Source organism: Xenopus laevis, chromosome 9_10L, assembly GCF_017654675.1.
Source record: "Xenopus laevis strain J_2021 chromosome 9_10L, Xenopus_laevis_v10.1, whole genome shotgun sequence".
NCBI classification, from domain to species: Eukaryota; Metazoa; Chordata; class Amphibia; order Anura; family Pipidae; genus Xenopus; species Xenopus laevis.
In genome coordinates this window covers 46923002-46949943 of record NC_054387.1, presented here as the reverse complement: position 1 = coordinate 46949943, position 26942 = coordinate 46923002, and the positions used below count along the sequence as shown (strand labels likewise).

General features: G+C 40.6%; 1 protein-coding gene and 1 long non-coding RNA gene across 6 annotated transcripts in view; one reads left to right on the top strand and one right to left on the bottom strand.

The window, feature by feature from the left end:
* grb2.L (growth factor receptor bound protein 2 L homeolog) overlaps nucleotides 1-23784 on the top strand; it is a 28586-nt gene extending 4802 nt beyond the window's left edge. For 3 of the 5 annotated variants that reach the window (XM_018234214.2, XM_018234215.2, XM_041575560.1), the window contains exons 2-6: nucleotides 10071-10297; nucleotides 16977-17074; nucleotides 20683-20805; nucleotides 20977-21181; nucleotides 21574-23784. In XM_018234214.2, coding sequence (XP_018089703.1) covers nucleotides 10220-10297; nucleotides 16977-17074; nucleotides 20683-20805; nucleotides 20977-21181; nucleotides 21574-21759 — 690 coding nt within the window. In that variant the 5' untranslated portion in view covers nucleotides 10071-10219 and the 3' untranslated portion in view covers nucleotides 21760-23784. 5 annotated transcript variants of the gene reach the window in all.
* LOC121398298 lies at nucleotides 7-24342 on the bottom strand. The gene is made up of 2 exons (XR_005964227.1): nucleotides 23786-24342; nucleotides 7-291 (listed from the first exon to the last, which is right to left on the bottom strand). It is a non-coding gene; the product is annotated as an uncharacterized LOC121398298 (long non-coding RNA).
* Nucleotides 24343-26942: the final 2600 nt, after the last annotated feature.

Genomic DNA, 26942 nt, shown 5'->3' with positions numbered 1-26942 from the left:
GTTAAGGATGGTTTATGTATATTTATTTTATAGATTTGTATTGTCCTGCAGATATATTGTCACTGTAATTGCTTTTATATATTAAAGCCAGAAGTAGTCTTTTTCTGGCTTGACTTTGGGTGGGGTTGGTTGTTAGCAGATGGGATCCTGGCAGAGCCTAAAATGAGGTCCTTCCTCTCCATATTGTACTCATGGGTGGAGAGCCTCAACAGATGGTACAGTCCGAAGTGCTGTGACAGGCCCAGAGCATCCTCACAGTCTCTCTATGGAAGGGTTAACGCCTCATTCTCTCTGTAAGAGGAAGTGTAATGTTTCAGAAAGGCGGCTCCTTAAAGGGCAGGGGCGCAGTTATATTATAGATTAGCATAGTCACTCGGAGTTATTTACTAAATTCTGAATTAATCTCATTATATAATTAAAAAAAAAACAATGACTAAACTCTCATAACAAATTTACCTTATTTATTATTAAAAAAAACTCGATTTCATCGGTTTGGCGATAAAATCTAGCAATAACCAGAATCATGCAATTTTTTTCCCCCCAAATTGCTCGTTTTTTCCTGTGCTTTTTCCCGAAAAAGGCAGAATTTTTCGGATTTTTGGTTAATTCCATCCAGGTCTGAGATGGCGGATTTTCGGTTTGTGGCTTTTTGCATCACTGGACTTAAATAAATAAGAGTTTTACCCCAAAAAGCCAGTGTGTGTGTGTATATATATATATATATATACACACACAAAATCTAAAGTTCCAGCGCACTCCGTCCACTGATGCCGAAGACCCAGGTGCTACCAATTAAGGCCGTAAATCCAAAGCGTAAAGGTGCACACTGGGATTTGAGATAGTATCAAAACTTCATCTTTTATTGTTTACATTAAAAAGAAACTGGTCGACGTTTCGGTCTCTGTCTAAGACCTTTTTCAAGATAGAGCCGCAATCCATAGAAGTCTATTTCGCTCATCACTACTGATATGTGGTGCTGCTGCAAGGGTTATTAACTCCTGTACAGCAATAGCCATAGCAGAATTGGGATATAAATAGAATGGGAGCAAGGTGCATTAAACTTTAGGCAGATATATGAATTAGTCCTCTCTTTAACATACTCGTGTCTCTGTTTGCCTGTAAAATAACACTTCTTGGTAACTTAAAGGTGCTAATTAAGGGGTTTTACATTGCTCATGAAAATGTTACTCACTGTATTTTTGGGAAGTGTGTTTGCTGGAAGTCAAATGAGAATGTAGCCTTTACTGGAAAACCAATTAAAAGAATTTTTGCCTATCTATACAAACATATGCAGATTGATATCTGTACTTCCTTTCCTGGGTCATCCCACTTTTATTTTACCCTTCTCTGACCAAACAGTTTGTTGTTGCCACTGACCCTGGTAACCAAATAAAGTGACAGGAAGCTGTGTCTATGTATTTTACTGTTCAGGCCCATATTAAACTTCAATTCTGACAACCAACCTTCTGTTTGTTTGCTTAGTTAATTAACCCCTAGCAACCAGACAGCAGTTTAAATTGCAAGCCTGAAAAATATAGAACAAACATTCAGGTATGGGATCTCTTATCCAGAATGTCTTTGAAGATTCTCTTTTATGATAAAGTAGAATTAAGACAAAGGCAACTGGACAGTTAGGGTAAGGGCACACTGGCAGATTTGGTGAGATTAGTCGCCCAGGTGACAAATCGCCTCTTCTTCATGGCGATAATCTCCCCAAACTGAATTCCCCTACCTTCCTGCCGGCTATAATGAAAAATTGCCAGCTGGATGGCACTCGTGGCATTTCGTTTTCCGAAGTCGGCCAAAGTTTCCTCATGAGGCAACTTAGGGTGACTTCAGAAAATGAACGTTGTTTTTTAGCAGATTTAAAGGGGACCCGTCACCCAAAAAAAGTATTCCAAATCCTATTTTATTATGTTAGTCAAGCAAAATGAACTTTAATTACACTGTATAAATTATCTGAAACTTGTTTCCATCAGTCTGGGAATTCATAATTAAAGCAAGCAGGAAGGAGCCATTTTGTGGACACTGTTATTAAGACAAACCTTGTATCATCTCAGGATCTTGTTTGTGCACCAGAATGGGGGACCTGATGTCCATCCCCATGCACTGGTTACACAATTAAATGGTGAAGAGAACTGGTAGAATGTGGGGAGAGCAGTGACATCTAGGAAGTGCTGAATAGAAAATTAAAGTAATTGCTTGTCCCGCCTCTATGCCTAAAGGATAGATGAGACAATATTTGATTGACAGCTGAGATTTTTAAATGTTTACAAAAGCTATGAATGCTTTAATAAAAAAAAGAATTTGGATTTCTTGTTTAATTTGAAAAGGAATTTGATTTTTATGTCTAGATGACAGGTCCACTTTAAGGTATGGTAATCCAAATTACAGAAAGATCCCTTATCCAAAACATCCTAAGCCACAGGCATCCTGGATGATAGATTCTATGCCTGTAATGGGAAAAAAAGACTGATCAGAGTTGTGTTCTAATGCTACTGTTTACACCATTTTAAATGCTGTTGTGTAAAGTGAATTTCCCCTTTAATACTCAGACAATGTTAAAAACACAAACATGGTGGAGGGGTTCAGATTTTTCCGTAATTTGTTTATCCATACCTTAAAGCTACTCAAATATATAAACATTAAATAAGCCCAGTAGGATTGTTTCATCATCAATATGGATTCATGCAACTCACCGTCAAGAGAAAAAGGTAATTTTACGAAATTAGAATTATTTGCGAGAAATGGACCCCAGAAGAGATGACCTATCTGTAATTTGGAGGTTTCTGGATGTTGGGTTTCCAGATAAGTGATCTCATACTTCTCTTTCTTGTAGTACACCTTAAGGGCTAAGGCATATGAGGTATTTTGACTGCTGTGGCTTTAACCCCAGCAATGAAAGTATAATGCAGCGAGTTGGCCTTCAATTCTGAGGCAGCAATCAAAATAGCCCCTCCCACTTCCCAATGTACTGAGGCAGGCTTTCTGCTTAAAGGAACAGTAACACCAAAAAAAGTAAAGTGTTTTAAAGAAATGACATGTATTGTACTGGCACAAGTGGCGTGTTTGCTAAAGAAACACCATTATAGTTTATATAAACAAGCTGCTGTGTAGCCATGGGGGCTGCCATTCAAGCACAGGATACACAGTAGATAACAGATAAGTACAAGTTAGTTTATATAAACAAGCTACTGTGTAACCATGGGGCTTCCATTCAAGCACAGGTTACACAGTAGATAACATATACGTTCTGAAGAGTGCCATTGTATATTACAGAGCATGTCTGTTATCTGCTGTGTATCCTGTGCCTTTTTTCCTTTTTCAAATTTAAATGGCTGCCCCATTGCTACAGAGAAGCTTGTTTATAAAAAACCGTAGCAGAGTTTCTAACACAAACACACCAGTTGTACCAGTGTAGCCAAAAGTAAATTCTATTTTCATTAATTTAAGACATTTTCATTTTTGTGTTACTGTTCCTTTAACACAACCTGTCACTTGTCTAGCCAATCTGCTGCCCTTGCCTTTGGAGGGCTGTGCCAATTGGATGCTTGACATTTCCCTATGCACATCTAGGTTGCTGGAGAAACTCTTCCTGCTGCTGATGCCATAGGGTATTGTATGTGTCTCTCTTATCAGAGTATTTTAGTGGCAATTGTATCTGTGCTTTTCAGTTGATTCTAGCGCCAATAATACCTGTTATGTCAGTTTCCTAGCAAACAGCGTATTTACTCGTTTCAATTTGCAGACATTGTAGCTGTGATTCTCAGTTCACACTTAAAGGCAACGTCAACACAATAAATAATTGTTGCCTAATGAAAGAAAACATTATTCTAAACAACTTTGCTATATACATTCACTACAATTTTTCTTTAAGTAATTTGTATATGTATTGCTATTAAAAGCAGTGTTTGTCTGTCCCTGTCGGTTCTGATGGCTGAGACTATTGATACAAGGCAGCTGATTAACAGACCTGTCTTTGCTGGGGAACCAGGAGTTTAGCAAATGCTGCTTTCAGTAGCAACTGTTTTTAGAAATAATTTTTAAAGCACTGACCATTTTTAATAAATGTATACTGGAAAGTTGCTTCAAATTATGTTTCTTTTATTAGGCAATTTTTTTGGGAGGTTGACTTGCCCTTTAAATCCGATGGCATTACAGTTGGATGCAATTAAATTAGATGACTTTATATCTGTGCTCTCCAGTCAAATGTTCTGATCTAATTTCAAAATGAGGTTCTTGATAGTTCCCCTTTATTTTACTTTTGTCCATATCACTTTAACATGTTACCTGTTGTATGGTGTTTGCAGAAATCAATAAAGTTAAATGGCCTTTTGGAGGCAAATCATTAGCTGTAAGGCATACTTGTTGCATAGATGATAATTATATTTATTTGCTTTCTTTGGTGATCAAAGTGCTTTGATTGTTGCCTTCCCTCTGTCTTGCGCCGCCTATAATGAAAGTCGTCTGCGGCTTAGCACACGCGGGGCTTCGTATTCCGAAGTTGCCTCACGAGGAAACTTCAGGCGACTTCAGAATATGAAGCGTCGCATATTGCATGCCGCAGACTTTACATTATAGCTGTAGACCGTATTCCCAGTGGCTATAAATAGATGGTGCTGTTGCAGTTAAAGAGGCAAAAATCAGGTTATAAATCTCATTTTAGGGTTTTGTTAGCGGAGACATGTGAATCACTTTGCCGAAAGCCTTGTTGTGTCCTCAGTTTCACTGCTTTGTCCTGTTGAATAGAGAGCTGCTTCCCCTTCCTGCTCCCTCTGTCACATGGGATGATTATCTTGTAGCAATCGGGAGGGGGGCAGGAATTCTGTCCAATAGGCTGGTTTTGCTTCCAATAAGGATTAAATATATCTTAGTTGGGATCAAGTACAAGATACTGTTTTATTATTACAGAGGAAAAGGAAATCATTTAAAAAAAATTTGGATTATTTGGATAAAATGGAGTCTATGGGAGACAGCCATTCCGTATTTCAGAGCTTTCTGGATATTGGGTTTCCGGACAAGGGATCCTATACCTGTGTGTGTGTGTGTGTGTGTATATATATATATATATATATATATATAAGTCCGCGAAGCATGAGTGCACACTGGGATTTAATAAAAATATAATTTTATTTGGTTACATTAAAACAGATCAACGTTTCGGTCCGTACCTAGGACCTTTATCAAGATACAAATTGTTTTAAAATGAACCCTTAAATAAGGAAAGGGAAAAGCACTCACCCAATCACGTGCAGCCTATAGGATCATGTGATCGAAGAAGACAGGACCAATCACCAAGTAGGTATATTAAGCCTTTAGTGTAATTAAAAACACTGTTATAAAAAATAAATAGAGAAAAATAATAGTACAAAATCGCTTTACAGCACAAGTACTAAATTCTATCAACTAGACAACCTGTATTAAGTAGCAGAGTAGGAAATTCATTGTAGCAACATATTTACAATATTCAGACGTTTAAGAAAATGTTACATATTATATACAAACGTCGCACCGAGGTATCCATAAGTAACAAAAGGATAGGGGAATTTCCAGAAACTTGAATAGACTCATCTTTGTTTTAGAAAGCAGGTTAATGGACAATTTTCGTTTAAACCTGATGGACTAAGGGTATTTAGGGTTTTTATCCAAAATACCTCCTTTTGTAAGAGGGCATTGGATCGGTCTCCACCCCGTCTCAGGGGTGGAATATGATCGATCCCAATATACTTGAATGTGGGGAGTCTATGGCCCTGTTCAAGGTAATGTTTCGCCACCGGCTTAACTGTTTTCCCATCACGAAAAGCTGTACTTATTGCGGATCGATGTGCATCCATCCTCAATCTTAGTGTCAAATCAGTTTTCCCAACATAGGACAAGCCACAGGGACATGTGATAAAATAAATCACATGTGTGGTATTGCAGGTAATATGATGTCTATTCATCCGCAATAAGTACAGCTTTTCGTGATGGGAAAACAGTATATTGGGATCGATCATATTCCACCCCTGAGACGGGGTGGAGACCGATCCAATGCCCTCTTACAAAAGGAGGTATTTTGGATAAAAACCCTAAATACCCTTAGTCCATCAGGTTTAAACGAAAATTGTCCATTAACCTGCTTTCTAAAACAAAGATGAGTCTATTCAAGTTTCTGGAAATTCCCCTATCCTTTTGTTACTTATGGATACCTCGGTGCGACGTTTGTATATAATATGTAACATTTTCTTAAACGTCTGAATATTGTAAATATGTTGCTACAATGAATTTCCTACTCTGCTACTTAATACAGGTTGTCTAGTTGATAGAATTTAGTACTTGTGCTGTAAAGCGATTTTGTACTATTATTTTTCTCTATTTATTTTTTATAACAGTGTTTTTAATTACACTAAAGGCTTAATATACCTACTTGGTGATTGGTCCTGTCTTCTTCGATCACATGATCCTATAGGCTGCACGTGATTGGGTGAGTGCTTTTCCCTTTCCTTATTTAAGGGTTCATTTTAAAACAATTTGTATCTTGATAAAGGTCCTAGGTACGGATTGAAACGTTGATCTGTTTTAATGTAACCAAATAAAATTATATTTTTATTAAATCCCAGTGTGCACTCATGCTTCGCGGACTTATATACTTATGTTTATATGAGTAGCACCTGGGTGCATCTTTGGATTTCAGTGGAGTGCGGATCACGAAGGACTTTTTTATATATATATAGATAGATAGATAGATAGATAGATAGAGATATATATATATAGATATATCATAAGTACAAGCTGCACACCTCGAGTGTAAATAAAGAGACCTGGGTGCTCAAGTAAATTTTGTAAATATAGAGTCTCAAGTACTGGCACTCACAGGATTTGCACAAAAAAGGAGGAAAAAGGTTATCTGATGAATAAAGATGATGGTTTATTAAACCGACGTTTCTCAAGGAACCGAAACGTCGGTTTAATAAACCATCCTTTATTCATCAGATAACCTTTTTCCGAGAGAGAGAGAGATATATATATATATATATTAGGGATACAGCCTTTTTCAGCATCATTTGGATTCAGCCGGATCCAAATTTGCATATGCAAATTAGGGGCAGAGAGGGAGATTGCATGACTTTTTGTAACAAAACAAGGAAGCATAAAATAGTGGATTCAGTGCATCCCTAATGGGGACATTTCATGAAGAAAGTCCGCCACCTTCCCCTCAGTGACTCTACCCTCCTACCCCAGACCAGTGCGTTTGCCATCTTGGGAGCCCCTTGTGTAAGGAAAGTAGGAAAGCAGGCCGAGTGTTTGTTTGGCTTTGCTCTCTGCTCTCAAGCTGCTTGTCTTCACTCTCCCCGCTGCTTGTCACAACTCCCAGAAATGCTGGCAGCTCCGGGGAATCGGTTGTAATGATAACACAGAGCGTGCCCTATAAACAGTGCAAGGCTGTTGGCTGGTTGGGCACAGGGCAAATGAGGCAGGATTTTCTTTTTAGTCCGTTAAGCTGACCATAGATGCAAAGATCCGATCGTACGAATCGTCGTATGATCAGACTTCCCCATCTCCCGACCTGCCACTATCCATTCACATCAAAGTCTTACCAGTCAGATCAAATAAAGTAGTAAAAGAACAGATCAGCAATGTTCTGCCCCTGACAGCAATCGTACAATCCCCAATACATGCAGAGATATTATCTGCAGCCAACATAAATTTTCTAACCTGTCCGATCGACCAAGTGACGATCTCCGCCGGACAGAAAATGACGGGACTCTCCACACACGGTCCGAAAATCGTACGAATCCTCGATTCGTACGATCGGATCTTTGTCTCTGTGGCCAGCTTTAACCCCTACCTTACCCCTGTCATATGCTAAATGTATCTCTACTCATGTACAAGAATCCCCTGCCCAGTTACCCTTCTTCTTGTATAATTCTGTATTCCAGAGTACCAGGCACCCTCAGCATTTCATTCTGTCTGCTCGCACACTTATGTGTTGTGTACTTATATCACAGGTGTACAGGGGAATAGCTTTTGTTTTTAGAAATAGAATGTACTGGGGGAAGTGAATCTGAGTGTAAACTGCCATACTGCCTTCACGTAGAGCAGTGGTAGTTGCACTTTCACTTTAAGACCCCATTGGAGGGCTCAACTTAGATTAGCCACAATAGTGCAAGCTATAAAACTATATTTATTCTGCAGTATGCTTTACCATACCTGAGTAACCCGCTTTAGAAGTTCTCTCTGTTTGTTTAGGATACAGCTGCCATATTAGCTTGGAGTGACATCACTTCCTGCCTGACGCTGTCCGTGCTCATTCATAGCTGTGGGCTCGGAATACAGCAGGGAGGGGAGGAGGGAGAAGGGAAAAAGCAGGGGGAGAGAGGAGCAAACTGAGCATGCTCAAGCCCTAGCCCTGGAGGTTTAAGTTGAAATCAGGAAGTCTGATACAGAAGCCCATGTGTACACAATAGAATGGAAGAAATGCGGTGTCTCTTTTGACAGAGGACTCAGAGCAGCATTACTTTGAGGGTTTACTGGTGTATTTACATAGAAAAGTACACTTTTAACCTTTCCTTCTCCTTTAAATTCCTGATTAGCCCCTAACCTCACCCTAACTGACCTCCAAGCAAATAGGCATTCAACCCAAACTACTTCTTATGTGGCCTTTAGGCTAATGCCACACTGTGTTGATTCTCTGGGCTGATCTTATTTGCAAATCATCCATTGGGGCTTACACATCACTGCCAGACAAGCACTGCATCAGTGCACTCATAGGCTCCTTGTCCAACAGAATTTTCAAACCTGCTTGATTGATACGTGGATGAATATTGGTCAGATACCTTTAAGGCAGGTGGGACCCATATCACAGGACAATAAAAGGCCTGGTGCAGAGAAGATTGTTTACTATCAGTCAGTAGGAAGCAGCATGTAATTATCTCTCTAAAGACATAAGCGTATTTATGAATGTTTCCATTGGGGTAAAGTGCAGTAATGAGATGCAAATAGCATTAAAGAGATGGCAATCTAACGTGGCACTATGAGTCTTGTAGTTTGTGCACTTCCTGCCACTGATCTGTGGAAACCCCTCTCGTGTGCCTGATATCTGCTGCCCGTAACTGCCTTATGGCTTCTTGCAGGCGGAGTATAAGGAAACTCGGGGGGGGGGGGCGGATAGAGACACCTTCTGATGACTTTATGCTCCACTCTGCCATTGATTATTTTATGTCCCATGGATTCAATGAACCAAAAAGCCACCTGGAAGAGGGCGTGCTCTTTGCACTATTGACCAAGATGGAAGCTGCTAATCTCTTGTGCTTTTAAAGGGACAGCATTCCTCTGTGTTCAACAAGAGCAAATATATATATAGGGCTGTCACTTTAATTTTAAAAATCCATTTATTTTAATTAAAAATAGTGAATCACTTTGAAGGGGAACTATCGCGAAAATAAGTTTATCTTCACTATTCCTCTCTCAGCATCTGTTTCTCAATCTGTCTTCGTGTAGCAGTTGGGTGTCAGATAATCATAGATTGTTAGATCCAATATATCTTATAGGGGGGCTCCTTTTGCCTAGAAGATGTATTGGAGCTCACTATTAAAATCAGCAGGAATCCTGTCTCTCTACATGCAGAATTTGTACATGAGGAATTAAGTAGGAGAAAGCTTATATTACGTTTGGGTAAAATGAGTATGGATGCACTGAATCCACTATTTTAGATTCAGCCCAACCCCCGAATCCTTTGCGAAAGATTTGACCGAATACCGAACTGAATCATATGCAAATTAGGGGTGGGAAGGGGAAAAGATTTTTTACTTCCTTGTTTTGTGACAATTTACCTCCCGCCCCTAATTTGCATATGCATATTAGGATTCCTGGATTTGGTGCATGCCTAAAAATGAGTCTTATATCCCCCACTTGGAATGAGCTCTATTTTGGCAGGAATGTGTATATGCATGTATATCCGCCTTTGGGTTTCTATTGAATGCCTTGGATTCCAAAAAAAAAGTGGCATGTTAGCTGGCTATTGATGAAGTTCATGTCATTCTAAGTAATTCAAAATGTCTAATTTCAAAAAATTTTCCCCCCTCCTAAAGCCGCGCGAGTCCTTCCCGCAGCACTAAGCGGAGGTGAAACGACAACGAGACGCGGTGGGTGGATCCACGTGGCAGAGGAGAGGTGCGGGCAGCGGAGGGGGAACAGCCCTTCATTGTGACGCCCCCAGGGGCAGGACTCTGCAGTCAGTATGGAGGCAATAGCCAAATATGACTTCAAAGCCACAGCTGATGATGAGCTGAGCTTCAAAAGAGGGGACGTACTGAAGGTGAGTAGCACAGTGGGTCCAGCATGGGGGCCTTTCTTCTTTTAATCAGTTGTAAAAAACACAATTTAACGTTAGGGTTGATATCCACTGCATCTTCTTGTATTAATATTTTTAGTAAATTGTGGGGTGTGGGGGTTCCTTATTAACCCTTTCTGTGCCAGGGTCTCTGATCTTGCCACACCGCATGTTGACAGTAAATACATAGAATGTCATGGATCAGAGAAGAAGTGTAGAACTGATCGGAGCATACATTATATGCTTATCGTTCTCAGGCATAACTCCAGTGGGAAACTGCATGTTTGAAGTAGGAGAAAATGTGGATAAATATAGCACTTATTTTTACATGTGGCAAATTGCTGTAATTGCAGCAAAATGCAATTTTCCATGGAAAAGGTGGTCTATCGGCAACTAAGCGCTATGTTTGTCATTGTCCCTAGGATCTGTTTGTTCTAATGATATGCATGGAGCATTCTATTATCTGACACTTTTAGCGTGTTGGCACACGTGAAGATTCGTGGGAGATTAGTTGCCCAGCAACAAATCTTCTCTTGTTTGGGCGACCGATCTCCCTGAAATGCCTTCCCGCCGGCAAGAATACGAATCGCTGATCGGAAATGTATGCCATCCCGCCGGTGATTGGTATTCTTGCCGGCGGGATGGCATTTCAGGGAGATTAGTCGCCCGAAGAAGAGAAGATTTGTCGCTGGGTGACTAATCTCCCCTGAACCTTCACGTGTGCCACCACCCTTAGCTGGCTAGGCCCTCTGGCTCACCAGCATACACACTAGTGATGTGAGAGTCAAGAAATCCCAACCCAAACCCGCCTTCTCCCATCTATTTATATACCTGCCTATAAAACCGGAATCTGGCAGTGTAAGGATAGCAAATGGTGTGCCAAGGTTGGCCCAAAACTTCCCGACCTGCAGGTAAACCCGTGGGTATCGGGCTGGCCACACATCACTAATACACACCAGTTGTTAGCTTCTAGTAAAGGCAATGAAAAATAAGAAGTCTATTTGGCCCACAATAAATCTCCTCTAGCTCTGGCGACTAGTTTCCAAATGCTCCCCCACGGCTAATATGCAAAACGCCACTGGGGAAACATACAGGGTGCAAGTTGTCCAAAGTTTTCTCACAAGGAAACTCCAGCGATAGCGGCGTCATGTAAGTTTCCCAGTGTCAATTCCCATGTTAGCCACTGGGGGCGCATTTGGAGGCTGCCCGCGCTAGAGGAGATTAATTGCTGGGCAACTCGTTTCCTCATTTGTCTTTGCTATTAGGGGAGATATGGAACATTGTTGCCAGAAAGTATAATGGCAATATATGCAAGGCTGAAAATGAGTTAGTAACACATTTTATAGAATCCAGACAGAAAACAATGACAGGAAAATATTTGTACATTGATTTGCTAATGTTTCCATTCTGCCAATAAACAGCAGCAGTATCTGAGCTTAGGTTAGCCTATGAGTTTAGCTTATCCATGTCAATCTTTCCTTCCTATATTAAATATGCTGCAGCCCTGTCATTTGTGGTGTGACTGAATTTGATCTTTCCTTGGCACAGTCCATAATCATTGATCTTTCCCCTACACTGTCTCCCCCTCCTATTAGCTGTGCAGATTAAGAGCTCCCAGCTCACTAGCCGATTAGGATAATCTTATTTATCTCATCTTGTTATCCTGTCTCCGGATAAATGCTGCATTCTGTCACCCCCCACCAATCGCCTCTGGCCTCCAACGATGCCATTTTCTATAGTTACTGGTTCATATGCAACTTGATTCTCATTGCAAAGAGAAATGCTCTTGTAACACCCCTAGGGGGTCGTTGAAGCTGAATACTTAGATAGATATAAAGCCGAATATTTTGATTGGCCAGTCAGTCATTTCAGACATATTGCCCCCCATCCCCTGATACCGACCAATTGAAGATAAAGTACAACATTTCTTCCTGAATAAAATCCTAAAATAAAGGACTGTGATGAGCTCTATTCAGAAGTCAAAGCCATGTAAAGGCAATCAAGAGGGGTTTGAGTGAAATGAACCCCTGGCTGTGGCTTTTGAGCATAGGGTTCAGGGGAGGTCAGAGAGGTGAGCTGGTGTAGAGCAAGTTTGACCACATTACCTCAAAAGCAAAATGTTTTTCCGAAGTCTGGTCTATTGAAACCAGAAGTCTAGAGCTGTTTCATAACAATAGGGGAAAGGGAAAACACCCCTATTATTATTACACAGTCCTTTTTAATACTCTGTTATTAGACATCAAGTGGTTATAGCTGCTGATAATACACAAGAGCCATGAATATCCTGTAAATTATATCCTTACAAACGGTGCTTCACTTATAATCAGAGCTTAGTGATGTCATTTTTGTCACATGACTCACTGAAACCTGTGTATTATAATATATAAAGTAGCCCCTGTTGCAAAATATGAGGATATTAGAAGTCACCTCGGAGTTCCATGACCTGTATAAAAACACTCGGCCTTCGGCTCCTCTGACTTATAATATCCTTATATTTTACAATTCACTATATAAAGGATATATGGAACCAAACAGTGCTGGACTGCTATTGGCTATTCCTCTTACTTACTCCTTGAAATAAATGATGGTCTGCCTCCATGCAGCTCTCCAGTTTGCAATTTCTGGTTGCTAAGGTTCAAATTACCCTAGCAACTATGCATTGATTTGAATAAGAGACTGGAATATGAATAGAAGGGGATCTGAATAGAAAGATGGGTAATAAAAAGCAGTAATAACTATACATGTATAGCCTTACAGAGCATTTGTTTTGTCAGAAGACAAATAATTCAAAAACGATAAAAAATAAAGGCCAATTGAAAAGCTGCTTAGAATTGGCCATTCTATAACATACTAGAAGTTAACTTAAAGAAAAACTATACCCCCCCCCCCCAAACAATGTAGGTCTCTATAAAAATATATTGCATAAAACAGCTCATGCTTCATGTAAATAAACCATTATCATAATAATATACTTTTCTAGTAGTATGTGCCATTGGGTAATCATAAATAAAAAATTGCCATTTTAAAAAATAAGGGCCGCCCCCCTGGGATCGTGTGATTCACGGTGCACACAAGCACACCAACAAACCATACTTGTTAGGTCACATGAGCCAATTAACAGACAGAGTTGTGTCTTTTGCTTCCTCACTTCTTCCTGTTACAGTTAGAGTTGTAGTATTTCTGGTCAGGTGATCTCTGAGGCAGCACACAGACCATCACAAAATGGTGGCTCAAAGCAAGAGATGTAAAAGGGCAAGATTTACTTAAATATATATTCTAGTTTGGTAAGATTCTTTAATATGCCACTTAATATGTAAACTATCTGTTGCTTAAAGGAAAACTATACCCCCCAAACAATGTAGGTCTCTATTAAGATACTGAGTAAAACAGCTCATGTGTAAAACCCTGCTTCATGTAAATGAACCATTATCATAATAATATACTTTTTAAATAGTATGTGACATTGGGTAATCATAAATAGAAAATTGCCATTTTATAAAATAAGGGCCGCCCCCTGGGATCGTAAGATTCACTGTGCACACATACAAACCACATGTAAGGTCACATGAGCCAATTAACAGACAGAGTTGTGCCTTTTGCTTCCTCGCTTCTTCCTGTTACAGTTAGTGTTGTAGTATTTCTGGTCAGGTGATCTCTGAGGCAGCACAGATAGAGTCACGAAATGGTGGTTCAAGGCAAGAGATGTAAAAGGGCAATATTTATGTAAATATATATTCCAGTTTGGTAAGATTCTTTAATATGTCATTCAATTTGATATAAACTATCTGTTGCTTAAGTATTAATTTTGGGGGTATAGTTTTCCTTTAAGTGTTCATTTTGGGGGTATAGTTTTCCTTTAAAGGTGAACCACCCCTTTAAGTGTCTAACCTTAACAGGCCTCTGCCTAAGCACCAAGTAGGCAGCTGAAGTCCTCCATCCACGGCTTTTAGAGTGTAGGGCTACCCCACCTATGGAGGACTTTTGCTTTAGATGGTTACAACGGCGTCCCTCTTATGCAGAGCTCTTTTTGAGTTAGAGGTGCTTAACTAACTGAAGGCCATTAATCCATAGCAACCAATGAGCTTTGAACAATTGTGAAAGCAAGTCCCTGGTTGCTGTGGGATACTGCTTCTGCTCCTCACTGTTTGTAAATGAACCCCAGTGTGTTACAAGGGTATAGCTTAATGTATGCACCAAATGTTCCTTCTCAAATCAGTTTTTACTTGCTTAGTAACTTAGCCAAATGGAGAGATTTTAGTATTCATGAAGGTCCTTTGCCTTAGGGAGAAGAGCACAGCTTTAGAAAAGTCACTGGCCCTTATCCCAGTGAACTAAAAAGTGAATGAGTTTCTGCAAAGCTTTTTAATGTGCTGTGTTCTGGCTTCTTTCTGTTCTACTCTTACATTTCTTTGTTTTTTCAGTTCTGCTATTGTCTTGTATCCTCATTTCTTTATACCTTCCACTTTGTTTTGAAGTTCTCCTGCTTATTAAAGAGGCTGTTCATCTTTAAATTACCTTTCGGTATGATGTAGAGAGTGATATTCTGAGACAATTTGCAATTAGTTTTCCTTTTTTATTATTTGAGTTATTTAGCCTTTTATATTGCAACCTTTCAGTTTGCAAATTCAGCAATCTGGTTGCTAGAGTCCAAATTACCTTAGCAACCATGCATTGATTTAAATGAGAGACTGGAATATGAATAGGAGAGGGCCCAAATAGAAAGATGCGTTTTTTAGATGGGGTCAGTGACCCCCAATTTGAAAGCTGGAAAGAGTCAGAAGAAGTCAAAACATTCAAAAAATATAGAAAATAAATAATGAAGACCAATTTGAAAGTTGCCTAGAATTGGTAATTCTATAACATACTAAGGGGCAGATTTATTAAGGTTCGAATTCAAATTTTCGAGTTAGATTTTTGGTCAAAACTCACAAATTTGAGTTGGGAATAATCCAAACTCAAATTCGAGTTATTCGAATTCTGGACCGTGGGAACAATTCAAATTTGACTATTCGCCACCTAAAACCTGCCAAGTTCATGTAAAGGTCAATGGCAGAGGTCCAGTGACCCATTTGAAGATTTTAATAGCCTTCCTGACATTCGAGGAAAAACTTGATTCGAGTTTAGTTGAATTCGATTTGAGTTTTCGTGACGATAAGATTCATTCGCATTTTAGATATTCAATTTTTTTTTTTAAGGAGAAGGAAAGATTGTAACTAAGTAAGCTTTATCAGAAAGGTCTATATAAATACACCAGTAAACCCTCAAAGTAATGCTGCTTTGGTTCCTCTGTCTAAAGAAACACAGCATTACACACAGGCTTCTGTGTCCTTCTTTCAAATGAAAGCTCCAGGGCAAGGCATGAGCATGCTCAGTTTGCTCTTCTCTCCCTCACCCCCTCCCTTTTCTCCCCTCCCTGCTGTAATCTGGGCCCAGAGCTATGAGTGAGCTGGGAGAGACTCAAGCAGGAAGTGATGTCACACCAAGCTAATATGGCAGCTGCTATCCTAAACAAACAGGGAGCTTCTAAAGTGGTTTACTCTAGTATGATAAAGCATTCTTCAGAATAAATATAACATTCTAGCTTGCCCTATTGCGGATAATTTATTGCCAATAATCTGCCTCGGTAGCTTTCCTTCTTCTTTAAGATACTATTCGAATTTCGAGGTCTTTTGAGTTCATTCAAATTAAAAAAACTCTACTAAAAACTTTGATAGATCTGCCCCTAAAAATTAACTTAAAGGGGTTTGTTCACCTTTGAGATAACTTTTAGTATGATGTAGAGCAGTGATCCCCAACCAGTAGCTCGTGAGCAACATGTTGCTCTCCAACCCCTTAGATGTTGCTCCCAGTGGCCTCAAAGTAGGGGTTTATTTTTGAATTCCAGGTTTGGAGACAAGTTTTGGTTGCATAAAAAACAAATGTACTGTCAAACAGAGCCTTAATGTAGGTTGACAATCCACATAAGGGATATCAAATGGCCAATCACAGCACTTATTTGGCACCCCAAGAACATTTTCATGCATGTGTTGCTCCCCAACTCTTTTTATTTTTGAATGTGGCTCACCGGTAAAAAAGGTTGGGGATCCCTGATGTAGAGAGTGATATTCTAAGACAATTTGCAATTTATTTTCATTTTTTATTATTGAAGGTATTTGAGTTATTCAGCTTTTTATCCAGCAGCTCTTCAATTTGTATCGTAGCCAATCTGGTAACTAGAGTCCAAATTACCCTAGCAACCATGCATTGATTTGAATAAGAGACTGGAATATGAATAGGAGAGGCCTGAATAGAAGGATCAGCAATAAAAAGTAACAATAGCAATACATTTGTAGCCTTACAGAGCATTTGTTTTTTAGAAGGGAGTCAGCGACGCCCATTTGAAAGCTGCCAAGAGTCAGAAGAAAAAGGCAAATAAATATAAAACTATAAAAAATAAATAATGAAAACCAACAGAAGTTGCTTAGAATTTATCGGCAGTTCTGTAACATAATAAAAGTTACCTTAAAGATGAACCTCAAGAATTGACATGGGTGCTGTTCATTGTGACTGGTGTTTGTGATGAAAAATGGAAAGACTATAAAGTGTCCCTGGGCTAAGCACTTAGGCTCCGGGACTTCACCGTTAGTAGTTTACTTTAGTAACCAAATGTTTCCTTTGTCTCCAGGTCTTGAATGAAGAATGTGACCAAAACTGGTACAAAGCCGAACTCAATGGCAAGGATGGATTTATCCCCAAAAACTATATTGAGATGAAGGCACACCCGTAAGCACCGTCTTCTCTAACACAGTGTATTATGTTACCAATAGAACCTTTCAACTGTGAGATACAAAGTGTAAGATTTGTTTTTCCAGCGTATACTGCGGCTACAGAGGCCTACTTGTTCTGGTCCAGTATAATCTCCCACATGGTCTTTTTAAATATGTATGAAGAAACGCAGTGAAACCAGAGACACCATCTGTTTCCTTCCTGTGCCTAGCGTATATATATATATTCTGTATAAAGCTTAAGCACACATAGAAAACTGCCTGGAGGGGAGGTGACTCATAGGGGGGAATTCACAAAAGTGTTCATACTGATACAACATAAAAGTGAAGGTAGATTTGTCGGTTTTCCCACCACATTCACAAACTTCTATCTTCACTTCTGAGAATTTGTCTCGCACAACATTTTACCAACATGTTTCTTGAATGTGTCTTTCCTCAACCTGTCAGTCTGCCATCGGGTGACTCTCCCCTGTGCTTGTGCTAATGATTGAGCCTTTCAGAGAAAACATCCCCTGTCTTTTTTTTAAAGGCCAATATGGAAGAACAGGTTATATCTCTTAATATTTCACTTAATATCTCATCTCTCTTTTGAAGAAAAAAAAAAAAGTGACGTTGGAGTCGGTTTTTGTGAATAAGGAAATTGTATTTATACCATTACTCCCAAAAATGCTTCATAGAATTAAAGGGATGCCATTAAAGGGGTTGTTCACCTTTGAGTAAACTCTTATTATGATGTATTGTGAGACATTTTGCAATTGTTTTTTTTTTTTTTTCATTATTGTTATTTGGATTTTTTGAGTTATTTAGCTTTTTATTCAGCAGGTCCCCAGTTTGCAATATCCGCAAGAGTCCAAATGACCCTAGCAATGCGGTCAGTGACCCCCATTAGAGCTGGAAAGAGTTAAAAGAAAAAGAAGAGTTTAAAACTATATATAAAAAAAAAAATGACGAGCAATGGAAAAGTTGCTGCTAAGAAATGGCCATTCTATAACATACTAAAAGTTAACTTAAAGGCATACTGTCATGTTGTTTTAAAAAGTGTCAGTTAATAGTGTTATTCCAGCAGAATTCTGCACTAAAATCCATTTCTCAAAAGAGCAAACAGATTTTTTTATATGTAATTTTGAAATCTGACATGGGGCTAGAAATATTGCCAGTCTCCCAGCTGCACCCAGTCATGTCACTTGTGCTCTGTTGGAGTGATATCACACCCCTCCCCCCTCAGCAGCCAAACATAAATGGGAAGGTAACCCGATAGCAGCTCCCTAACACAAGATAACAGCTGCCTGGTAGATCTAAGAACAGTACTCAATAGTAAAATCCAGGTCCCACTGCGACACATTCAGTTACATTGAATAGAAGAAACAACAGCCTGTCAGAAAGCAGTTCCATCCTAAAGTGCTGGCTCTTTCTGAAAGCACATGACCAGGCAAAATGACCTGATATGGCTGCCTACACACCAATATTACAACTAAAAAAAATACACTTGCTGGTTCAGGAATTCAATTTTATGTTGTAGAGTGAATTATTTGTAGTATAAACAGGGTTGGTTTGAAGAGTAAAGCAGAAACTGCACAAGCTGTTATTTCTACCCTTGTGATGGATCCCAAACATGCATCCACCAGCCTACTCAGTTTGCCTGACTGCTGCAGGGAGCTGGATATGCAGTACCATGATATTTGTTAGCCTGTTAAAAGAGCAAGGGATAGATAAATACTTTCTCTAGTAGGTAGGCAAACTGCTGAGCTCCGGATTGATGCATCCTTGATGCTTCTTGTAAGTTATACTGCACGGCCATCTTTTCTTGCTGTGTGACTCCTTGGAATTCAGAAGGAATATTTTAGTCATCTGACCATTATTTCCCAGACCAAAAACATCAAATAGGGTCCCTACAGTGGGCTGTCTGTGTCACCTTAAAGGAGAACCAAACCCCTTATTCATAAAAACCCATACCCTACATAGCCCCCCCCCCGCGCTGCTCCCCAACCTAGGTGTAAACTCCGGTAATTGCCTCTAAGTCTTTATTTATCTCTCTTTGCAGATTCAGCGGAGCTCACAGGGGCCATCTTCTGGCGCTTCAGTAATCTTCAGTAATCACATATGCAGTCGTTTGGGACTGAAATATTGCTACAACTGCGCATGCATCGATACAGCGCCAGAAGATGGCCCCAGCGAGCTCCGCAGCTCTGAATCTGCAAACAGAGGTAAGTATAGACTTAGGGGCAATTACCGGAGTTTACACCTAGTCTGGGGGCTAGCAGAGGGGGGACTATGTAGGGGGGTGTGGGTAGAGGTTTTCATGAATAAGGGAGTTGGTTTTCCTTTAAGCCTGTGTGGCCAAACGAGCAGATCTCTCCCCGTTATGCCTGTCTAGAGGTGGGTGATATTGGGCTGATCCGATCGTGGGCCCCAGGGCTCAACGATTGCATCACAATGAGAAGAATATGGGCAGGCAGATTGATGGCCGCATAAATGAACTGATTTGGTCCTCAATACGATGGAATTTGTGAACCTGCCCGATCGACATCTGCCTGACTTTTGACCAATTATCGATTGGGGAAGCCAGTTGGAGGGCCCCACACTGCCCAATGAGCTGACAACTTAATTTGTCAGCTGCTTATATCTGCCTGTGTATGGGGCCTTTAATGGGAGCAGTAAGAAATTTAAATAATAGCATGTTAGATTAGTTACCTGGGAGCACAGAAATATTTCCCTGTGAGCCACTGTTTGCCACCCACACAAATGCCCCTATTGGAGAGTATTTTTATAGTTCTGCAGCTCTCAGAGTTGGAATTTGAACTGCACAATGTGTGCTAGGCCTGTAATTAGACGAGAGAGATAATGCAGCCATAACACCATAAATAATGAAAATGTGCTTAGTGTAGTGCAATCTGTATCATATAAGGATAATGGCATATTAGGCAATTCTGCCTGTTTTGTCTCTCTGCCATATTCACAAACCGCATTCTCCACTGCATTTTAATGTAATTTTTTGCTAAATTTGTCTTCCTAAACATGTTAGTCTGTCATTGGTGATTTTTAGCTTGTACTAATGCTTGTGCCATTCCCGAGCTTTACTCTGCTATGAAAGTCTCATAAAGATGCAGTTTTGCACCCTTGTGAAAGACTAATACACAAGTTTCTTGCACCAAATAAATGAAAATGTTTGTGAATATGGATAAGAAACGATTGTGAGGCTTAAAGTAGAATATGTGCCAGTGCTGGGCAGTGCGTTGAGGAAGAAACATTTGCATGCCAAATAAAGCAAATAGCTGTAGCAGATGTTGTCCAACTGCAGCGTTGCATGCGGTTCCTTTTTTTCAATGTTTATGACAATGGAAAATGTTTTTACGTATGTTTTAACCCCACTCCAAAAATGCTTTCTTCACTCAACTTGAATTCCGCCATTTAAAATGGTCCAGTTTGCCTTTAAACTAAGATATATCAGTGCCCTTTCTTGCTTGCACATTCTGGTTTTCCATATTTTGGCTCAAATCCGTTACTATTTAATCTACAGCTCTCTAATTGTATTTCTGGGCAAGCACCGTTTCCTTTCATGTGCTTTCTGCCTCTGATTTTCACACTGTTTTTTAACAATTTATACAGGTGGTTTTTCGGCAAAATTCCCCGTGCCAAAGCGGAGGAGATGCTTGGAAAGCAGAGACACGATGGTGCCTTTCTGATTCGGGAGAGTGAAAGTGCTCCTGGAGATTTCTCCTTATCAGTCAAGTGAGTTGATTTTAAAAGCTGCTTTCTAATGCCTTCACTTTAATCCTGGGGGGTCTGTATTTTTTGATCAGGTTGGCAGTGGAGAACATTTGTAAAAATTCACCTGTCTGAGCAGTCCATGTTTTTTTACCCAATTTCTTGTGTTGAATGACTCTCGCTATCTTTTTTCAGATTTGGCAACGATGTGCAGCACTTCAAAGTCCTACGGGATGGAGCCGGCAAGTATTTCCTGTGGGTGGTAAAGTTCAACTCATTGAATGAGCTAGTGGACTACCACAGGTCCACATCCGTGTCTAGGAACCAGCAGATCTTCCTACGAGACATCGAGCAGGTTCCACAGGTACACGGGGGAGACAGAGCCACGAGTTTGCCACAGGTATATAGAGGGGAGGGACAGGCAAGAGACTGTGCTTTGGATAGAAGCACTGTGCATTTATACAACTATATCTGGGTTATAATGCATCTCATTTCTAAAGAGTAACCCAGTAAAAGATCTCATGCCAGGCATTTTATCTTCTCTGACAATAACATTGGGCCTTTCCTCACATTTCCCACTTTCCTACCTACCTACCTACCTACCTGCCTGTCTGGTGGCCATTGGGTTCTATCAATGTATAATGTGCTTGTAATGAGGGTGTTTTCTGGTGCATATATTTCTGCTTGTAGGAATGTTGTGCTATGTAAAGGTGCATGTGCAGAATCTGGGAGGGATGTCCTATCTTATTAAAGCTAAGCCCATCTGACATGTGATCTTTAACCTCACTACAGCAACCGACCTATGTGCAGGCACTATTTGACTTTGACCCCCAAGAAGATGGTGAGCTTGGATTCCGAAGAGGAGACTTCATCCAAGTTGTAGACAACTCAGATCCCAATTGGTGGAAGGGGACATGCCTTAGCCAAACGGGCATGTTCCCACGTAATTACGTGACACCTGTTAACCGTAACATGTAACCAGAGTCGGCAAGGAACCAGTGGCCAAGGAGGAGCACAGACAGACTGATCTGGGAGGCATTTTGGACTGACTGAACGACCAAGGGGAAAGAAAATCTTGGCCTGGGGGAGCCAAGACAGACAGCTGACCGACCGTCTGAATGCAGCCACGCACACCAGCAAGGACAGTTTGCCCTGGGATTGTCACAAATATTCAGTAACAAGATAGAAGCATGAATAGCTCATTAATCGGGGGTTTGGGGGATATAGACATATTGTAAGAATGCTTATGTTTTTGACTGCTAGATCTGGTTGGTTGCCCTTTGACTGACAGATGACAGAACTTCAGAATAGTACAGGGGGTGGGAATGGTACGCATTCATTATAGCTCACATACAGCTCTTTAGACTGACTGACTATCACAGTGGTTAATGCTTGCTGGGCCTTGATCTGAGACGGCGACCCCAGAAGTCTGGCCGTGTTTTGTGCAGTTGCTCCGCGCATTTTCTGAAGTTGAACCCTTGGCCCAACATCGAACTTTTTTGGGTGGGAGGGTGAAGAGTCCCACTGACTCTTGAGGGAGGGGATGGGTGATTATTGATGTTTGATTTAGAATGCCAAAACTTACCTTTAAATTAAAAACAAAAACAAGAGACTTTTTTTTTTTTTTTTTTTTAATTAACAAACTCCCTTTACTGCTGCTGTTTCTTCCCCACGTCCCGTTCCTGTTTCACTTACCCCCCTCCCCAACCACGCATGTGTTAGCCAAGCACTAAGTACACCCGCCTTGGAAAATTAAATGTGCAGAAGTGAGAGCTGCCATATCCACTCATTTTCTCTCTCTATGCAAATCTGATTCTGCTGGTTTGATTGTAAGGGGCCATAAATATTAACCCTCCCCCTTCTTCCCAAATAGGGATCCCCCCAAAAAAAAAAATGTTGGGGTGGGGTGCAAAGGTAGCTGACACATATGTGCCTGTCTAGCCTTGTGTCTGTTCAGCTGACCTGCCTCAGGCATCTTTACATGATATTGACTTTTTGTATCTCACTCCCACAGTAGAGTTGGCAGGGCAAGCCTAATCCAGTATTCAGTGGTTATTTCATTTAACTGTACTGGCAGGAAAATGCATTTGGGACACTGGCTGGGATGGGGCCAGCAGGGATCTAGCAGGGTATTGGTTATAACCTAGGGTTTTGAAAAACATTAAAGACAAAGCCCACTTTTAAAATTAACTTTTTAATGCAATGTATCGTTCTTCAGTTCATCATTTCAGGTTGCTATGAGGGGTTGACCCCAACAACCTGGCCATGGTTTGGCTGACTTGTAATAAAACATACATGCTGTTACCCTGGGTAGAGGATTCAGAGTTGGCCTCTGCCCAATATGTCTAACCATAGAAGCAGCTCATTGTTTCCTGGCTTGCGGACTGACCGTCTGGATTGTCTTGGTTGTTTAAAGGGGATTGAAAAGCCACAGAGGCTGAATGATAATATGCCCTTTAAGTATGCAAGGCAAGTGTTTGAGAAAGGCATAGCTTACAGAATAATATTTCTCCGTACTAGAGCTGCCATACTACCTGCCTCTCCTGCCATATAAACAAATGAGTGTTTCGTACACACAGCAAGCCATGGTCTTATCATTAAAGTGCAATTAAATAATAATAAAAAAATGATGCATAGGGTCTGTTTCCCCTTTGAGTTTGATTCTTTTTATCCATGTCCTCAAAACCCTACGGTGGTAACGTACCTCCCTCACTGAGGACAGCTGGACTGCCTCTCTGGCCCCTCTGACCCCCGGTCCATCTGCTTCCTCAAGGTCATCGTGTATATGGGGGGCTTGGACTGCACTGGGACCATATGATTGTCTATTCGGGGATTTGTGTGTATCCTCCAGACTGGTAACTTGTGTGTGTATATGAAACAAATCAAATCAGTGTTTAATTAAAGAACGGCTTCTGTATTTAATCCTCCAATGCAGCATTCAATAGATAGATGTTAACTGTTAATAATAATTATAATAATAATAAAAATCTGGTGTTTTCCTCACCTGACTGTTGGCAAACAGGTTTCATTTCTTCATAGATGTGCGGATACCCTGCAAGAAAAAGCGCTCATGTTAAGGTTGCCGTCTTCCCTACATATAAAATCCATATCCTACATGTTTGTTCATGTAGGATATGGGTAGTGTAAGCACATAAATAACTGTACGACTGTGATTTAACCCCTTATACGTGCGGTCACAATTACTGCTGCATCTATACACTCTGTAATCACATTGTTCCCAGGATTAAAGCTTCTTATTCCCAAAAGTTATTGATAACCCACTGCCATGTTCATGATAATTTGGCATTATGCCATCTCCTCATAGTATATACAGTAAACATTTTTATTTAAAGGGGACATCTCCTGTGTGTGTTAATTACTTATAATAGCTAGGCAGTATTGATTGCTTTGTCACTTGCTTCCAGTTGCAGTAATATTGCGTAAAAGGCAGGTTCTTTCCTTGCGTTTCAGTACAAATACATTTTTGGGGTATAACTACACGGCCGATCTAAATGCGTTTTTGGCAGATCCGACATGATGCGCCAAAACGCAGGCGTCACATCGGATGCGACGGAGAATAAGGTAAGCAACGTCAGATGGTGTCGCAGCATTCTCGCTGCGTCTGCATCCGACAGTTGCGTTGTGTCGGATGAACGCTGCAACAATATCCACCATTTGTATTTCTTGCCTTATTTTCCGTCACATCCGACTTGACGCCTGCGTTTTGGCGCCTTGTGTCGGATCCGCCGAAAACACATTGCAATCGGCTGTGTGGTTCTACCATTAGAGCATGATCTGTTTTGCAGGAAAACATGTAGAGTTATGATTGTAGCAACTCCCAGAAACTCCCTTTGCTAAATCGATTATATTCAGTCCTGGGCATGAACTGGGACGGGCGGGGTGGGGTGGTTACATCATCCTTCTGTTAAAAGGGGCAGTAATAAACAGTCCTGTCCTGCTTTATGGCTGAGATTCTAGCTATCTTCATAACAGAACATTCTGTCACAGTGGCACAGATTCTCTCTGATCCCCATTGTAAGCAGCAGTCCTGTCCTGCTTTATGGCTGAGATTCTAGCTATCTTTATAACAGAACATTCTGTCACAGTGACACAGATCCTATCTGATCCCCATTGTAAGCAGCAGTCCTGCCCGGCTTTATGGCTGAGATTCTAGCTAGCTTTATAACAGAACATTCTGTCACAGTGTCACAGATCCTATCTGATCCCCATTGTAAGCAGTCCTGTCCTGCTTTATGGCTGAGATTCTAGCTATCTTTATAACAGAGCATTCTGTCACAGTGACACAGATCCTATCAGATCCCCCTTGTAAGCAGCAATCCTGTCCTGCTTTATGGCTGAGATTCTAGCTATCTTTATAACAGTATTCTGTCACAGTGACACAGATCCTATCTGATATCCATTGTAAGCAGCAGTCCTGCCCTGCTTTATCTGTATAACAGAGAGTTGTGGTGGAAATACTTATAGATTTGTGCCCCATATGGGTAGGTTTGGGGCTTGAGACAAGTATTTGTAGTAGACCTGCATGTATACTGGAAGTGTAATTGTTTGCACCAGTAAAGGGAACTACTCTTTAAAAATAAAATGTTGGCTGTTGCTGATTATGCAGCATTCTGTAGCATGTTGTAGTTGCACTAAGCACCAGAGGAAAGAGCTGTGGGTCATCCCAGGTTGTGGCATTTAATGTATGGTTATTTTGGACTGGTGGTATTGATTAACAGTTAGCAGCAATTAAAATACTAGGGATGCCCATTGGTCATGTTCAGTTGATGGCAATTATCCCTCTGTCACACAAAAGGGCTGTGTTTTGGGGAACATTTTGTTGAATTTCCTATGACTTGTAGGCCTGCAATAACCAATAACCTCACTCATTTATTATATAACGTTGTACTAAGCTTTCATATATTCATGACCTTTTCCAATATATTGTTTGAAACTGTTGTAAGTGACCGTAATCTTGAATGCCAAGATAGGGCACATGGCTGAATGTCTAATATTCCTGGTACAGCACTCCTATGCAGGTTTTGTTCTACCCTTTTCCCTTTTATATTTGGCTCTCTTAGCATGTCCTAGCGCTGTCATGTTGTAGGTAAAGGCCATTGTAATCAAACCAATTACAATCAGGAGAAAGCTCTGTATTTGCTCTGTCGTTTAGCCAGTATGTCTGCACCTACACTTTTGCTCTCATTGATCCTGTAAGAACAAATACGGGCTTTGTAGCAAGCTTTGCAACAGGAAGGAAATATATAGAAGACACAGAACCAGGAAACCAGCTATTCCTCTAGCAAGAGCAACATGACTATATTTAAAGATCGGGTTTCAAGCTTACATTTGTCAGCAATGCAAAAACTCTTTATAGTTACGCCCCTCATACAGACTGGTTGTAGTAGTAAGAGCTGGGCAGCTTCTGCAGAATTTACAACACAGACACTGATAATTGCTTATGGTCGCTATTCTGTCTTTAGTGTGTGTTGTGTTGAGGGTATAGACTATTCCTTCTGTAGAAGTGTCTTTAACATGACCCTGGTTGCACCAAGTGGGGGAGAAGGATCAAACATCACTGAGGTCAGCCAAACTGAACATATCCAATTGGCAGCTGGACAGATTGCTTTGTGATGGTAGGGTCCATTAACACAGAGGTGGATGGAACTGTAGCTCCAGGCCTACTGCCAGTTGCAGCTGCATAGTTTAGCTTTTCTTCACAAAGTAAATCTTAACGTTCTGGCAGGTTGACCAATGGCCATCATGGCTGCAGCTGCTGGATTGAGAAACACGTATTTGCTTGCCAAAACCCAGCCTGTGACCAATAAATATACATTGTGCGCTCTTGGAGGGAGTAGTTCTGGGTTGAGAAGGACAGGACTGTAGTGGAAGCTGGAGTGTATAGACTGGTACAAGGCACAAAGGGGAGAGAGAGGAGTATGGGGGACTGTTCACACTGGAGTAACTTTGAGTCCTGAAGGGGTGGTTCACCTTTAAGTCAAAGGAGACAAAATAATAATTGTGTAGGGAATAATGTATAGTATATGGTGCTGGTTTTACTTTTGGCCAAAAATGAATTGGATCTTTAAAATTAGCCCCTTTGTTTGAGCTCCCCATAGATGGTCCCTGTTTCAAATGGCGAGTGGGCGTGTCCTAACGGT